At 37.3% G+C, this 16,570-nt stretch overlaps 2 protein-coding genes across 9 annotated transcripts; both read right to left on the bottom strand.

Annotated features, from left to right (window-relative positions):
• Nucleotides 1–2,300: 2,300 nt before the first annotated feature.
• LOC115739083 lies at nt 2,301–8,365 on the bottom strand. Of its 8 annotated transcripts, XM_048271579.1 has the most exons (9): nt 8,138–8,365; nt 6,920–7,054; nt 6,707–6,779; nt 6,457–6,584; nt 5,002–6,096; nt 4,720–4,808; nt 4,430–4,631; nt 3,131–3,198; nt 2,301–2,476 (listed from the first exon to the last, which is right to left on the bottom strand). In XM_048271579.1, the coding sequence occupies exons 1-8, from the start codon at nt 8,339–8,341 to the stop codon at nt 3,196–3,198; spliced, it is 1,929 nt and encodes a 642-aa protein (XP_048127536.1). In that variant the 5' UTR covers nt 8,342–8,365; the 3' UTR covers nt 2,301–2,476; nt 3,131–3,195. The 8 variants fall into 8 exon arrangements, with proteins under 8 accessions (XP_048127536.1, XP_048127535.1, XP_048127534.1 ...); XM_048271578.1 differs by lacking the exons at nt 2,301–2,476; nt 3,131–3,198 and adding an exon at nt 3,216–3,841 and having other exon boundaries at nt 6,713–6,779; XM_048271577.1 differs by lacking the exons at nt 2,301–2,476; nt 3,131–3,198 and adding an exon at nt 3,218–3,841.
• Nucleotides 8,366–13,769: 5,404 nt separating this feature from the next.
• On the bottom strand, nt 13,770–15,408 carry LOC115739093 (40S ribosomal protein S15a-1). Its single transcript, XM_030671990.2, has 4 exons — nt 15,293–15,408; nt 14,520–14,676; nt 14,276–14,436; nt 13,770–14,017 (listed from the first exon to the last, which is right to left on the bottom strand). The coding sequence occupies exons 2-4, from the start codon at nt 14,650–14,652 to the stop codon at nt 13,919–13,921; spliced, it is 393 nt and encodes a 130-aa protein (XP_030527850.1). The 5' UTR covers nt 14,653–14,676; nt 15,293–15,408; the 3' UTR covers nt 13,770–13,918.
• Nucleotides 15,409–16,570: the final 1,162 nt, after the last annotated feature.

Raw genomic sequence — 16,570 nt, 5'->3', positions numbered from 1 at the left:
CATTTTTGAAGACTAATGTCTCGATTTAGTCCATCTATTGATAGGTGATCAAGTTGGTGTTTACACATTCCATAAGATTTGGATGCATTAAAAGGCGTGGACCATCTTTCTTTTTACCAAGAAATATGGATGGTTTCGAAAACATTGACCGATTCAAATGATTATCCGAACGAATCAAACTAGACCCGAAAATAGAAATGGAAACATCGATCAGTAGGGGGACCAATATTTAATCCCTCTCAATAACGTAGAAATCGAAATTCGAATTTCTTTTAATTACTAGTCAAATTTCTAAAGAAGAAGCCAGTAATTTCCTGGTCCATAACAAACGGGTCTCTCTGCGCTGTCATTCTGAGAGGAACTTCATTTCTATAAGTTCTCTCCGAATTGTCTCGCGAAACGTCGTCGTCCAAGCGACGACGAGAATCCCAGTTGCTTTCTTAGAGCCCCACAAACCCTAATTGCATTAATTAGGGTTGATATTTCATTTTCTTATTAATTTTTTTCGGGGATTTCGATTCTGGGTATGTGTGTTTTCTGGTCAAGCCCCTCATGCCCCTCATTAAATACCAACTTATGTTGTTAAATAAATCATTACACAACTTGACCCCAAAAAAAAAAAAAAATCATTACAAAAGTGAAAGACAGCTAACGTAACTTCCTACGAACATGTTCCAAAACAATATCTTTTGATTCCTACTCTTTTTTTTTTTTAATCCTACTTTTAATGCGATCGATTTATGAAATTAGATTTTTAAGCGAGACTATACCCCTTTGATTGCATGTTACAAAAAAATTATTTGCAATTTGTCAAATCGTTTGATATGTCGGTTTAGCAAAACGATTTCTACTTTAATTAGCATTATTACTGACATATCGAAACGTAAAAATTGAATTGACGACCTAATAACCGACCTAGATTTAGTTTTTATAGGTCTCAGCAAATAATGATAGTGGTCATACTGGTCAACTCCAAATTTGCCGCACCACAACATTATTGTCTAATCAGAACACCAAAAACTCGAAATTAGAAATTCCACCTCAGGATTCATAGACCCCTTTCATTTCAGCCCAACGTCATAAATAAAAGAGTTAATATCACGAAATATTCTAAAGTGATACATCTGTGATAAATTTATCCAAATTATTTTTTTTGATTTCCAAAAACATTAAATTGATACAACTTTGATAAATTTACCATAAATTGGTGCATCTTTGACAAATTTACCATAAACTAGTACACATGTGATAAATTTACCATTTATTAATTTACGTTAAATTTTATCGTCAAATTGTCGAGTTAGATGACATGTGACAATTGGTGAATATGCACGTTTGGGGTTTTTACCTTCTATTTATGTATTAATTTAGAGTTTTTCGTCGTTTAATCCAATTTAATAGAAACTAACGGACGGTGAATTTGTCACACGTGTACTAATTTGAGATTTTTGGTGGTCGAAATAATTAGTTTGGCACAAATTTGTCACAATGTACCAGTTTGTGATTTTTTGTGATCGAAAAAATAATTTAAGGCAAATTTGTAACAGATGTACTAGTTTAGGATTTTTTATGTTATTAACCCTAAATAAAAGTATAACCTTTTCCATTAGCACCATGTGGTATCGACCCGTTTAGGTCCCTCTCAAATTGAAATTTCTTGAGTCAGAAAAACGAATACAATTAGTCATTTTTGGGACATGGTGATTTGCTTCAGGGCACAAATCCATGAAAATCTTCAAATGTTTGGAACCATTGATATCTTTAATGTGCCCGCAAGACACGATGTCATGAAAATAAGGCATCATTGTCTCATTTCAAGATGACGCCTTCTTCTTCTTTTTTGTGGGTATTATACCCAATGAATTAATAATTTGGGTAGACTTTTCAAATGATTTGTCTTGTTAATTATTAATAGCAGCTGTTTTATTTTATTAAGGAAAGGTCGTGCTAATGAAATTGTCATATATAACAACAAATCATAAACCCAACACACGTCTCAACCTCGTTGAAAACGTTAAGCGAATCATGCGACTATAGTTGAGGTCGTTCATTCGGGTCACGGCTGTCGATTAAGCTTCCCCGGTAACCAATCAATCATGTCGGGAATTCGATAATCAAGAGCTTACCATTGAGGCTGTGATAAGCTAAATCGGAAAATACTTAGGTACTCAGCTAATTCTCCATATTGAAAAGTGCAAAAACCACGGTTGAGTCTCTGGTAGAAGTACAGTCCCTCGCAAATGGGTTGTCCAAGTATGCAGCTAAAATACTTTGTCCCAAGGTAGAAGACAGTACAAAATAGGATGACAGATTATATGCATTCTTACGGAAACACCATAACGAATAAGTTGATACACGCAATGACAACACTGCATGAATCTAGTAGCTCTTTTTGGTTCTTTCGAGTGACTTCAGCTCTCCGATGCGCGACAAAATTAGGAGAAAAACAGGAGTTTCCCCGGTAAAATGAAACCACCTGCAGTAAAGAGACACATCCTGGAGTATTAGGGAGGGAAATAATTGCAGTCCGGAACGGTAAATGTTATGCTAGCAGCAGACATGAGGATCACTAGAACTCAAGAAAGCGATGACAGTATTCTAAAACGACTCGAGGTTGGTCAACTGCATATAAAAATCCACTTCTCAGCACTCTTTCAAAGACTAATGGATGTTAATCCATTACAATAGGGCAAGCTAGAAAGCTGAATTATTTTATCTTTGTTCTCTTTTTTCTTGGCCACAATGAGTAATTTATAGTTTACACGATGCATAAAGAGAACAAAATCTTAGCATGGAAACATAAAGTATTTCCAACTTCGATGCATATCACATCAGCAAGTTCTACTTACGATAATTTCTACTTTTTAATGATCTTGTGACCCTCACAAGTTTAATTTTATTCAGCGTGAAAAATCTGAAAACTCTCAGGATATAATAATATCGCATGAAATTAAAATATATACGCATATCTTTTCTAATTCTTAAATTCCAAAGGGAAACTCATAAGAGTGATGACAAGTTCTTGCTCCCTTCCAAACAAGCCCATCACACTTCAGACAAAGGGAGAATAGGGATGATTCATATTAATGCCAAGTTCCTTCAAAAGTGACAAACGAAGCTCCACACTTACTCTAAAGCGTATTCCTCCCTACGATGAAGAATGCTCATTTTTGTTGCCCCAGCAGAGTGCAAAAGTCACTGCAGAAAAGAACTTAACTTTTAAGCAATATACTTATGGAAAAGAACCCACAATTAGAATGGAAATGAAAACTAACTAAACCAGAGAGTAAGGAACCTATTCCAGAAGCAAGATAGCAAATGATCAACCAGATACATAGAAAGAAACTGAAGAAAGATTATAACTGGAAGAAGATTAGGAAAAGAGAACAAGCAATAGAATTCACATAATTTGGTTAGTATACTCTGTTGTCGCCCCATTGTTTTATCTAAAGACAAGGACGAGCACTGAATTAGACAAGGGCAAGATAAAGCAACTAGACAAGTATAAAGTTAGCGCCTATCCTGTAGGTAAGTTCTGAAGTGGAATGATAAAAGGAATTAGGCCTATCACCAAATAGAAGGGATGGGTCCTCCTCTAAGTTGAATGTCAAAGCACAGATTTCTTTGGGATCCAAAAAAAGTCTATTGCTCTACTCCATGACTCCATATTAATTACAACAGTACTCCCATTGCAATTTAATTCTGGAAAAAAATTATGTAGAAATCCGTCTGATCAAGAAGAGGCTGACAAATGGATAAAATGTTGGTAGGCTGGTGGAACTTCCTCAACAATTCAAACCACGTGCCTATGGTCTCTCTGAAGATACCCAGTGCTTAACTCCCGTTTTCCAGAGAATAACTAAGAAGACATTACTTCAGTGAGCTGCAAATTTAATGAAGGATTTGCAAGACGCATCCTAGAAACTTATTAGTGAACTGAAGCAAATAATAATTCCCAATAGATCCGTACACTTGTTACGCAAAATACCAATCTATAGCGATAACTCAAATCAAAAGAACGACCTCACTGTGGTGACAAGACTCCAACAAGTGTGTATGAATCACAAGTTTCATCTACAACGTGAAAGATCCCCAAAAGAAGTAAGGCTGCTGTCAAAATGATGGATGCTAATGGCCAAAGATAGAAATGACAGAAGACAGCTTGAATTCAATAAGCACAAATGTCCTCACGTATAATCTTACCATGCTTAGTAAATGATTTGTAACCATTTATATTACATTCTAATACTCTATGACATTAGCATCATCTTCCCAAAGATTGACTAGAGGGTGGGTGAGGCTATCACAACATTCCTCCCGGTTCCCTCTAGCTTTTAGATTGATATGATGAGGAGAAATAAATGACGATGTGGCTAAACTTTTGTTGATTTATCATTGTAAAAGACCAAAAGAAGTTGAAGATCCATACCTTGGGCACCAACCGCACAGATCTTCTTGGGAGAACTTCCATATTAGGATGTTTGGAGCATCTCGAAATTCTAACATCCATTCCAACACAGTCACTTTGGTCATCGCTATCCACTCGTAGTCTCTTTTGTAACATTTCACCCGAATCAACATCATCATATCTTGAAGAACTTCTTGCAGAAGATTTTTCAAATTGCCAGCATCTGAAAGAAGCAAGCAACCTTTATGCTCAGGCAACAATAATGGAAAAAACAATACCAAATGCAATCCTTCGTGGTGACATAAACTTACACAATACTCTCCACCCCACTAGCAGTGCTGCTCCTCTCCTTAAGAACGATAGGATGCCGTTCAGATATATTGCAACATTCATATAGTTTCTTATTCATGTCGAATAACAAGAAGCTAACTGAAATTAATTATTGAAATGAGCAATAAAACGAGATTTGGCAATTCAGTGTTCACCATCCAGATTATATACATATTCGAAGCAAATTGTCATGCAGACTGCAAAGCAATCTTTGTTCTTCCGTAAGGCAAAATAATAAAGGGAAAAAAAAAAGGAGAGAGCACCTCTATGTCAGAACAAGTTGGAACATTTTCGTCATTGTTGCGCTTAAGCTCAAAGGTGTTGGCTGATTCACCTTCTGATTCACTTTTGTTCTTCCAATCAACCAGAAAGTCAATTGCATTAGTCTTGAAAGGTGAAAGTGAATGCCCTTGCAAGGTTGCAGCTTTCGACAAGTGCAACTCTGTGGAACCAACTCTGTACCCTTCAGGAACCGTCGCACCAAAATTAGTGGGTTTACAGTTGTTTTCTAGATCTGAATTAACACAAGTTTCACCACCATGCTTGGCAACATGATCTGATGTGATAAAACTAACTGTTCCATCTGATATTGTATGTGAAAATGAATCATTGCAAGACTTTATGTCAGGGTTGTCAGAGATATTCGGATCAAAGCTGGTTCTACGACCATCCATGCCGCAGGGTGCAACCGGAGAAACTATCTGGCTCTGTGCAACCGATTCAGATTTGGTTGAGATTGGCATCTGAACTTCTTCTAAACCCTTTGAAACTTCCGCATCCATGACACTTGGCACCTCAGCAGCAGAAATCAACAAACTGTCAACTCTATCAGGGTGAAAACAATCCTTAAAACTATTTCCTTTATCTTCATCCGAAGGGGCAGCAGCAATTTGGCTGTTATCTGCGGTCTGTGAAGGGGAACTTTTCATCACATTATTCTCCCCAAGATGTCCAAGCTCCTCGCGAGAACTTTGATTATTCATACAATTGACACTCTCAAATATACATACATCGTTTTTAAGTTTTTCAGCCCAGTCAGATGGGCTCAAGTTGAGGTCCACATGAAGACTAATTCCCTCTTCTGACCTGACATGAAATTCAAATGAAGAGGAAGGAACCATGGCAGAGTATACAGATGCAGAAACAACGTCTGCTGCACAAAATGCACCGGCCGTTATATCTTTAAACTGGATTTGGGACATGCACTCTGCCGCACCAGATCCGTGCAAACCCACTTCTTTCTCACAAGGTATCATTCTCGGGACTACACCACAATGAAAACCAGTGCTATCACTTTGTAAAGAAAACTGAGAATAGGATGTCTCCGCATGTTGAGGAAGCAGGTCTCCAGATATGCCCTGCATATTCAATTAAAGGAGACCGACACAAGGAAGTCAATCATCATCAGGCTATCAGCGAAATTCAAACTCATAAGCAGGCACAAAAGAACAGGCCAAAAAGAGAAGAAACACCTATTAATTCAAATTTGCAGTTTTAGCAGAATAGAATTCGATAGCATAACAAAAGTGAAGAGAGCGAACCCTACAGAAAAATTTGGAAAGGAGCTCACACAAGCCTAACAATACCACGAACACAAAATAAGCATCACACAGAGTGATAAGAAAAGACAAATAGAAGGAATGTTAAAACGGGACAGATGCATTAATACATAAACCAACAGATTAGATTGTTTAACCCAGTAATTCAGTTAGTCTAACCTCATCAAACCTTTGAGCCTCTACAGATCCTTCCAACTGATTGGCTCTCACAGTATGATGAAACCACTGCCTGACATCTTTATCTTGAGGAAAAGAAATTGATCCATAGTCACCCGTGACAGAAGCCCCTGACAAAATATGCCTTATAAGCATCAAACTAAAAATAAGTCAAGAATGATGCCCTACCAAATGACAAACTTCAGAAGACTGAAATCAGAAATTCATCGAGGAAGCAGCAGAAAGTGCAAACCTGGACCTTCTTTTTCTGCAAATCTTAATTGTAAGTCACGATGCACCTGAGATAATGGCCTTAAATTGCATTCCTGAAAATTAACAATAATCATAGTGTCAGTCTCGTACACAGATTGACAGGAATAAACTGCATCTCACATTTCATTCTCACCAAAAAAAGGAGAGAGCCTAAACGATGCTAGATCAGAGGCGGGAATTAAGAGCTAATTACCTGCGAGCGAGAAGCTAGCAAATTCGCCAGATCAGATTTTGACCGATTGGCAGGCAAACCATATTTTTTGCACAAAGTTTGAAGCTCTCTCCTAGAGAAGTTCATGTAGAAGTCTTCATTCCTTTTGTCAAACATCTGCATTCAATCAAAGAAAGCCTTCTCAGCAACTATCTCAACTGAGAGTTTGGCACTAACTGAGGATGGATGAAGCCCTTGAAAGCACTGTGATAATGACATAAGTCATGAGACAAACGCCAGTTCGTTAATGTTTATTACCTTCAGGTTTCTTCAAGCAACTAGAAGGAATTCAGATGACACTATTCACCATTTTCAGTCATGCATTTAATGACGGACCTCAGTGCCGTTTGTAATCTATAACCTACAAAATTTCATGTAAAATTCTTATATCTCGTCACCGAACGGAGATTTGACAAGCTCTTTTCCTATCTGGCTCCCCCTCACAAAAGTCCCAGAGATGGAAACTTTTGTACATTTAGCAGCATCAACAGTAGCTTCAGCACACAAATGAAAAGGACGGAAAAAAGAAAGCACATGGTTGAGCAAGAATTACTGTCCAAGGTCACATTTTGAGGCCATGGTGCATATTAGTTATCGATGGCACGAAAGTCCAAGCTCATGCGCTATCCGAATTGCCAGATTTATGGACAATACTCCCCAAGCTTCGAAAGTTTCAGGCATAGAATCACATTGCAACAACTGGGAAAAAAAATGCCGGCTTTGAAGGAATCGTCACAGAGAGAGAGAGAGAGAGAGAGCAAGTAGCAGGCTCCAACTAAGCCAATTAGCGAAGAGTTTCAAGAAAGCGACTATAAGTTGATATGGTAACGTCAAGCATCAGTCTTACACCGTCTTGTTCACTAGTTGATGAAAGACGCGCAACCCCAGAAGAAAACGGAAAAAGAACGAAATAAACGACAATGGAAACCACATAATCATTCAACGCTGAGTTCTAACCTCTAGGTTTCGCTCTTTGCTCACCGGGGAGAAAGAAAAGAAATAGGAAAAGAGCAAACTCCAAGTCTTATCGAAACAGACGTAGTACCGCAAAAATCTGAGATTTGGACTACCTCGAGATCCAATGTACGGCGGAAAGGAGCACACTTTCCCTAGCCCTCTATGGAATCCGTCAAGAAAGAGCTGGAAATAAATCGAACGAGCTCGAAGCGAGAGCCCCCCCTGTAACGAGCGAAGCGTTACCTGATCGGACAAGTTTTCTCGAGAAAATCCGAAGGAATCGTTTGGAAATCGCAGCTCGCGAGAGAGCAAACGGGAGCGTGCGCACAGCTTCCGAGCAGGAGACGGGAAAATGCTGAAACTTAGAAAGCAATCTCGCTCGTCATTTTCAAAGCTTTCACACTCCACAGCGGTGTGAACCGTAAACGGGCGGAGAAGCAATCGCATGGCCCACGGACCACCGGTGACCAAATTCATCTCGACCGTTAATCACGTAAATCCAAATCATTCAAGAATTTTTTTATTTTTTTTGTGGTCAAACAATTCATTCAAGATTTACATAGTAAATAACCGAGATGTATTTGTTGCATATAATTTAGAGATAAGTATTTTCTTACAAAATGTGCAATCAAATCATAAGATTTGTCAAATTGATGAAATCAAACCTTTCCGTTAATTCCGTCCAATAATATCGACGTGACTTTTTTTAATTATTCTCTTACTCATACATAGCACTGATTAGGTCAAAACATGAAGAACAAGACTAAAATGAGGTTTTCATCATACTATGATTTTTTTAAAATTTATACTTTATTTAAATTGCATGTTTAAAAAAGAACGAAGGAAGGCAAAATGGCAAGGGCCTGCAGGGCCTTGGCCAGTGGCCTACGCCCTTGGCCGAGGGTTGATGTTGCTCCTGCAACCCCTCGTCAACCCTTGGTTGGCTATGCTCCACCATCAGTGACCGGCGATAGTAGGGTGGCGATAGATCCCTCGCCTAGTTTTTGCCCTTTTTTTTTCTTGTTTTTAAAGTTAGCTTTTTTTCAATATAATTTAGATAAATTTTCCATAAAAAAATTAAATTTGAACCAAAACGGCATCGTTTTCCTAACATCAGCTCCATGTAAATATGGAGAGAATAATATAAAAAAGTTACATCAGCATTTTTTGTTAGTCAAGTTGGACCGAATTAACAAAAGAACTTGATTGTACTAATTTGACAAGTTTTAAGATTTAATTGCATTTTTTTGTAAATTTTAGAATTCAATTGCAACCGACAAACTTGCGATAGCTTTTCAAACGGATGGCAAACTCGTGAAACTTCTCAATATCATACGGGTTTACTCTATAACAAACTTCAACAGATTTCTAACATGAGTGCTAGTAAAGCTCATTCTTAATAAAAAAAAAAGTGAGTCTTAATAAAATTCATTCTTCATAAATAATTAATGACATGCAAGTAAATTCACGATTATTTCAGTGTATGTAAAGACTAGTAAACGCATATGGACATTACCGGTAGCTGAATAGCTACCTGCCACCTCTTATAGTAGAATTTGTCGAGCATGTCGAAAGATTACTATTTACTTAAGGGATAAAACTTTTCTTTTTTACGGTTAAATAAGGTCAAACTTACTTTTATTACCTTAAAAATTACTATCAAAATAAAATATTTGCTACCTATTGATAGGGCAAAAATTAATTCTTTCAATTCGGAGTTACTTCCGGATTTTAAAAAAAAAAAAAAACACATTCGGATTTACTTATCACATGAAACAAAGAAAAAATGGTTATTAAAAGGGACATACTTTTGTTGCTCTTAAGAAAAGAAAAAAACTCGAATGCCATGTATTACAGGGTTTCGCATGACATGTGCAAGAGATTTAGCATATTTTCGAACTACTTTTTTTTTTTGTAATAATTTCGTCTAGACGGATAAGAATAATGTAATGCTATTCAACGTGAGGAAAATTCCAAAGTAAAATCAGGAATCGAACCGGTTCCAAGGTAAAATTGGAAACCGGAGCGGTTCTAGATGGCAGGTTTTACATTTTAAAAAATTGGAGAACTTGACACCTATAGAGACTAAACCTTCGAACTATGTATGGGATGGTCTGATTCGGGTGAAGTTGGTTATAGTTGAATATCACATGAACTTAATTAGGTGGATAGTTTTTTATTTGCCTAATCTCAGAAGAAATTAATGGCAACATTGTTGTAACTAATAGGTCAATGGTTCAACGAAAGTGAGCAAAACGTGAAACGTCTCTTTAATTCATGCATCTCTTGAATTCATGAATCTTTTCAATTTCATGTACTTTATTTAATTGATGTATTTCTTGAATTCATGTGTTCTCTTGAGTACATGAACTTTCCTAGTCTATAAATACTTGTTTCCCTTCAGTTCAGGCTAACAACTAAGAACACACAACTCAAAGGACGCTCCTCTAGTTCTCTCATAGTCGTCCTCTAAGTGTGCCGGTTTCGAGAAATGTGAGACAGAGTCATGTTCGTATAGCGTTGATACAAATAGGCTCGAGATGTTGTATCTTTGGAGCCATAGTTCGTGAAACATGAGATTAAGACATCGATCACCCTCCTACCAATTTCAGCTAGACTGGACTTTAGACATCCATCACCATTAAAGGTAAATGTAGGGAATCAGTATCCAAATAGTCTATATAAGGGCAATTTAAGAATCCATTTGAAATAAGACAGCCAAAACATCAGAAGAAACAAGAGACAGCTTGGGTCACAAACTAGATTAAAATCATTACAGACAGTCTCATTAGGCATATGCATAGCACTAGATAAATTGCATGCAAGCTAATCTTGGCATGTGGCCTTCATTTATTTCCTCCTGTGACAACTATTTTTTTGTTTTTTTGTGCTATATATATATGTCTGCAGTTGATATTGTGGTTCTGATAATTGTTTGGCAACATGTTGACTGGTTGGGTTTAGCTGGAAGTGCGGGGGTTATCAATCATACGAATGATGTGTTTAGCCCTGAAATGTTCGATCCCTTCTCGTAGTTTGGAGCAGTCTTTACTGTCTGGAGCACCTCTTACTTGACGCGTTTCCGGGTAATTCTGCGTACTTCAGCTGCTTAACTGCTCATTCGAGTGAGAGCAAAATCTTCGCTACGGTCCGTTTGGACACGGGATGAGGTTTCATGCTTGTGGTGATGGTTTTGGCGATTGGTTTGCATTCGCCTACTATTACTAGGTTATCTCTATGATTCGAAGTTTTTGATAGGGGGTGGTGCAATGACCGATCGTATGCATTGTTGAACTAAATGACATCTTGTTTGGCCCATTATTCCTATTTGCTTATTCATGCTTTGTGCAGAGCTGTTTTTAGTTGCAATTATGGAAAGAACGGTTGAATTTTGGGGATGTGCATAACTCCTTTTGCTTCATAAATTTGTTCTGATTTGATCCTAAGTTTTGTTTGCCTGTGAATTTTTTGCTGGAATGGACTTTACTGGAGAGGACTGAAAGGGGTTTTTGACTGATTTGTGGGACAAATCTTGCTGGCCAGGACTGCTCCTTAAGGTGTTGATGAGGTTGATTTGCCTTCTTCATTGTACTGTGAAAAGGTGAAGTAACAGAGGGTTTCTGTGACTTTTGTGCCGAGATTCATTCTTAGGAAATGCCTTGGCTTAAGTACACCTCAAGTGCTATAAGTTGTGTACGGCGCTCACTTTAGTGCCAAAACTTTCAAATCGATCACTTTAGTGCTAAGTTTTTGTAACTTCGATCACTTAAGTGTCAACTTCTTTTAAAAACGATCATTTTAGTGCCGGAGCTAACGTGGCTTGCCGAAAATTCGACACGTGGTATTTTTTTATTAATATTTGAGATGACGTGGCTCGGTAAATTTGACACTAAAGTGATCGTTTTTTAAAAATATTAACACTTAAATGATCGTTTTTAAAAAAATTTGGCACTTAAGTGATCGTTTTGAAAGTTTTGGCACTAAAGTGATCGAAGTTAAAAAAACTTAGCACTAAAGTGATCGATTTGAAAGTTTTGGCATTAAAGTGAACGATGTACACAACTTATGGTACTTGGGGTGTACTTAAGCCGAAATGCCTGCCTTGAGCAAAGGCGAGGATCAGCACGGTTGTGTGTTCTTGTGCTGAATCCTTCTTTTGAACCGATCTCACCGTTTTTCGATTCTTAGCAATTTTGCCACATGGTGTTTCTCTGTGGTCTTTTCTCTCTTTTTAATTTAGCGGGGAAGTTCGGCTTCTCCGGGAAGAGAGAAAAATGACATCTAGCAAACATGATTTCCTTGAACGTAAGGCATGGATAATGGTAAATTCCAATTAGTTATATAGCTCTTAAAAGTTTAATCCAAATCCTTTTCAAATTTTTTTAATCTCTATGAATTTTCCGAAAAATATCGTCATATACATTCCGAGCTAATGGAAAATAAAAAAAACTACAATGAACTTTCGCGCGCGCGTATATATATATTTTTAATGACACGTGAGTATGTATATTATGACAGAATCCTTTTACATACGCCGTGAATACTTTTTCTCTCTTACGTGACAATGACGTGGTTAAAATGACATCATTTTGATACAAACCTAACTTTTAAAATAAAAATAAAAAAAGAGACAGAACCAGAATCAAGGCCCTTGCCTATTGCCCCCTTCGCCAGAAAGGGCCAGAGGGGTTGTGAGGGTCTCGATGAGGGCCAACGACCCCTACCGACCCTTTTCGGCAACAGGGGCAATGGTCGCAAGGGCCGTAAGCAAGAGGTGCAGGCTTTGGTTTTTTTTTTTTTTTTTTTTTTTTCAATCTTACTTATTTTTAAGATTAAATTAAATAAAAATCATCTTAAAAATCATATTTGCACCAAAACATCATTTTTAGATATGTCATGTAAGAGAGAAAAAATATGTGTATGTAAAAAAATTCCGTCATAATATATTCTTGACTAGGATTTATTTTATTGAAAAGAAAGAATTTCTTTTTCATTTCAATTTTAATACGCAAAGTTCGCAAACACATTCATTGATGCAACAAATGCAAGCCCTTGGTGGAAGCTTTAAAATTTTAAAAAATATGAAACTTAAGTGTAATTTCTTTGATTTTCCATTAGTTCAGAATGCATGCATGTAACAATATTTTCTGGAAAATTCAGAGATTAAAAAATATGAAAAAGGTTCAGACCATGTTTGCTAGATGTCCTTTTTCTTTCTTGGCGGAGAAGTTAAACGGAGAAGTTAATTAAAAAGAGGGAAAAGATCACAGAGAAACACCACGTTGCAAAATTGCTAAGATTCGCCTAAGTCGGTCTTTCATTAGGCAAATTGGGAGACTCGAAAAACCACAAGATCGCTTCATAAGAACGATTCAGCGCAAGAACAAGCAACCATGCTGATCCTCGCCTTTGCTCGAGGCGGACATTCGCTAAAATGAATCTCGACACACGTCACAGAAACCTTCACTTTCTCACAGGCCAATGAAGAAGCCAAATCCAACCTCATTAAGCCCGTAAGGAGCATTCCTGGTCAGCAAGATTTGTCCCACAAATCAGTAAAAACCCCCTTTCAGTCCTCTCCAGTAAAGTCCGTTCCAGCAAAAAGTTCACAGGCAAACAAAACTTAGGACAAAGTCAGATCAAACATAGCAGTTAAGCAGCCAAAGTACGTAAAATTACACAGAAATGCATCAAGAGGTGCTCCAGACGGAAGAAACTACCCCAAACTATAAAAGGGGATTGAAGATTCCAGGGCTAAACGCATCATTCGTGTAACTGATAACCCCACACTTCCAGCGAAACCCAAACAGTCAACATGTCGCCAGACAATTATCAGAATAACAATACGAACTGCATAGATAGCACTAGAGGATAGTAGCGGAAAGAAATACCAAAAGCTTCATTAAACAAAATATGAAAATTTTGCCCAATAAGGTAAACCCTATGGAAAATCGGTTCAAAAATACATAAGAAAATCCTCACAAACAGAAATATTAAGGGTCCATAGGCAAAACTTAACTCCGCCTAGTAAAAGAAGCCAAGCACTTTTCCACCGACATTCTTTCTCCTAGCCTCTTCATGATCCATGATGCCAGCTGAAGTTGTCAACACAATATAACCAAACTGCAAAATTCAAGAACTAATTGACGTTAGAAGACAAAGGAAACGATGGGCTGCAAAAGCTTAGTCATGTTAAGCTAAAAGTATCAGATTTACTCTCAAAAGTTCAGTCGGCAAAATAACTAGTGTAAGACCATATGAATGCGGAAGCATAGTAGACAATTTTATGACTGCAAGTCTAAGCTCAGAATGCCATATGAGCAATATAATAAACCTAATAATTGTAGATAGTAAGTGTAAGTAGAAGCTTTTGAAACAAACCTGTCTTGAGGGAAGCAGCCTTGCAGTCCAGCCTTCAATCTCTTTGACGCCAATATCAAAACGGGGACTGATAACTCCACACTTGTTTAGCCTTCCATTGAGTTCAACCACAATTTTGCCAGCCCTGTGGTCATCGACATACTCGAACTCTCCGATGTAACCTACCAATGGCCCAAAAGGAAGTACGACAATAAGTGCAAACCACGAAAGTACCAAGTACCAAAAGTGATTGATAAGAGCTTACCATGCTTCTGCATCACCAGAAGAAACTTGATGATCACTTTCGATGACGGCCTGATCATGACCTGTCTCTTTCCCCTCTTTTCGGCATTATACATGCTCTTAAGAGCATCATTCAAAACACTAACCCTCACCATGGTAAACAATCAACAAACTGCAGCCTGCGACACAGATAAATTCGACATAGTTAGCATAAATGGGGACAGGCATTCTCAAGACAACCTCATAAAGGAAAAAAGAAACGGAAAACCAAGCAAATCGATGTCATGGGTGGGTCATTTCGGTCGAATCGCATCCAGAAATCAAAACCATGGACAACAAAGCTGCCTGATTCAACTCTGGGATATCAGCAATCATCTGGGTATGCACAACACACCCGAACAAGATCACAGTACGAGAAAACACGAGATACGATTTCGTTTTTCCAACACCCACCAGAATACCCTCAAAGGATAAAGGCTTGAATCCAGCACTTCAAGCAGTACACTCTAAAGCAAATGCTCAAGCAAGTTCCATCAAAAAAAGAAGAAAAAAACAAAGATCTAACGGAAGAGCAGCGCTTAATCAGTACGAACAACGACACTGCACGAAGCATTCGCCAACAAGATAACGGAAACGCATTTGCCAAACTAATCAAAACTCAATTTACTCAACTCAGCCGCGGAAAACCAAGACCAGAATCGACACTTTTTAGCGAACAAGCGAGAATTCATCAGAAACCAACAACAAGATGCGATTGCTAGAAGGACAAGGACTCAGAATGGCACAGCGTCGAACCTGAGATCGAGACGGCGGCGCAGAAGCAAGAAGGTGAAGGTTTGCCGAGGTGGAGAAGAAAGAGAAAACCTAGCCCTTTTATATTGTCTGGGGATAAGCAAATGACCGTATTGCCCTTCAACCTTTGTGCAGGTTCTCATTTTTGACCTTACAAGTTATACCCGTCTTGATGGTCCCCTGAGCCAAAAAGTACAAAGTTCTAATCAGATTCAAATTTGGAAGTCATGCTCCATTTCCAAATGTATAATCTAAAAATAAAAAAAATTTATGATCTTCGTGTTTTTATACAAAAGGATACAAAAATATAGTGAAAATATATAAAATTTTGAAAAGAGATAATCATACTGATAGGTCGAAAGCTTTTGTTTAATGTGAATCCATGAAGTTATGGTTATACTTGCAAATGATACGAAAAAGTCTGCGAATTTTTATATCAAGTGATAATAAACTTTACTAACATTGACAACAATCTAAAAACGCTAAAAGTTTCTTGGAAATAATTTTTGTACATTTCAAACATACTTGAAATTGCAAAAATAAATATAAATAATAATAATAATAATACGCGTTCATTTGCACTTTTTATATAAAACAAACAAAATATTCCTTTCTCAATCAATTCAAACTGATATTCACATTCGCTAATTATATTCAGTAGTGATTTTATACTTAAAAGTTGTACGGACTACGAAGACAAGAAGAATAAGGGAAACCATTAGTAACAAATATAGATTCTTTAGTTTCACTCATTCACTTGTGATTTAACGTGATCCGATCATAAGTTTGAGAAAGAAGATGAAATTATTTCGATTGGAAAAGGATGGCATTAGTGTCGCAAGTTTTGTATGGTGCCCACTTTGGTGTTAAAACTATTCATGCTATTTTGTTGGAAAATTTAATAGACTTCCTGGAGTCACTTAATATTTGGGCATAATATTTATCATCTATAATTTTTTGCCTCGAGCTTTTTGAAGTTATAAATTTGACAAAAACATAGAGGTGAGCCAAAGCAAATATTCCAACTTTGTCACTATTTTTCTTTATTTTGTTAGACTCAAGAGGAAAACCATCGGGCAAGCTTTCTCTTAAAATAATTTGATAGAAAATCAGAAGGATGTAATTGTGTACGGTATATAAATTACCCGCCTCACAATCTTAAAATGCTTTGTGTCAAAACCTTAAAGACGAGCCAAAATTTTTGGATCAATTTAATGCCAAATTTTTTTTAAAAGCAGCCATTAAGAGACCGTGATGGGCACCATCAGATTTTGCATCACC

The sequence above is a fragment of the Rhodamnia argentea genome, chromosome 10, assembly GCF_020921035.1.
Source record: "Rhodamnia argentea isolate NSW1041297 chromosome 10, ASM2092103v1, whole genome shotgun sequence".
Lineage (NCBI taxonomy): Eukaryota > Viridiplantae > Streptophyta > Magnoliopsida > Myrtales > Myrtaceae > Rhodamnia > Rhodamnia argentea.
Note: the sequence above shows the minus strand (reverse complement) of the source record. Positions and strands in the feature narration are given on the sequence as shown.

What these genes read in the sequence shown, in the direction of transcription:
- LOC115739083 (XM_048271577.1), bottom strand. Translation starts at nt 8,341, where the DNA reads ATGCGATTGCTTCTCCGCCCGTTTACGGTTCACACCGCTGTGGAGTGT. An exon ending in AGGCTCAAAGGTTTGATGAG is followed by an intron (nt 6,097 to 6,456) that starts GTTAGACTAACT and finishes TTGAATATGCAG; the next exon opens with GGCATATCTGGAGACCTGCT. An exon ending in CTGTGCGGTTGGTGCCCAAG is followed by an intron (nt 3,842 to 4,429) that starts GTATGGATCTTC and finishes TCTGGAAAACGG; the next exon opens with GAGTTAAGCACTGGGTATCT.
- LOC115739093 (XM_030671990.2), bottom strand. Translation starts at nt 14,652, where the DNA reads ATGGTGAGGGTTAGTGTTTTGAATGATGCTCTTAAGAGCATGTATAAT. An exon ending in TCTGGTGATGCAGAAGCATG is followed by an intron (nt 14,437 to 14,519) that starts GTAAGCTCTTAT and finishes GGCCATTGGTAG; the next exon opens with GTTACATCGGAGAGTTCGAG. An exon ending in GGCTGCTTCCCTCAAGACAG is followed by an intron (nt 14,018 to 14,275) that starts GTTTGTTTCAAA and finishes TGAATTTTGCAG; the next exon opens with TTTGGTTATATTGTGTTGAC.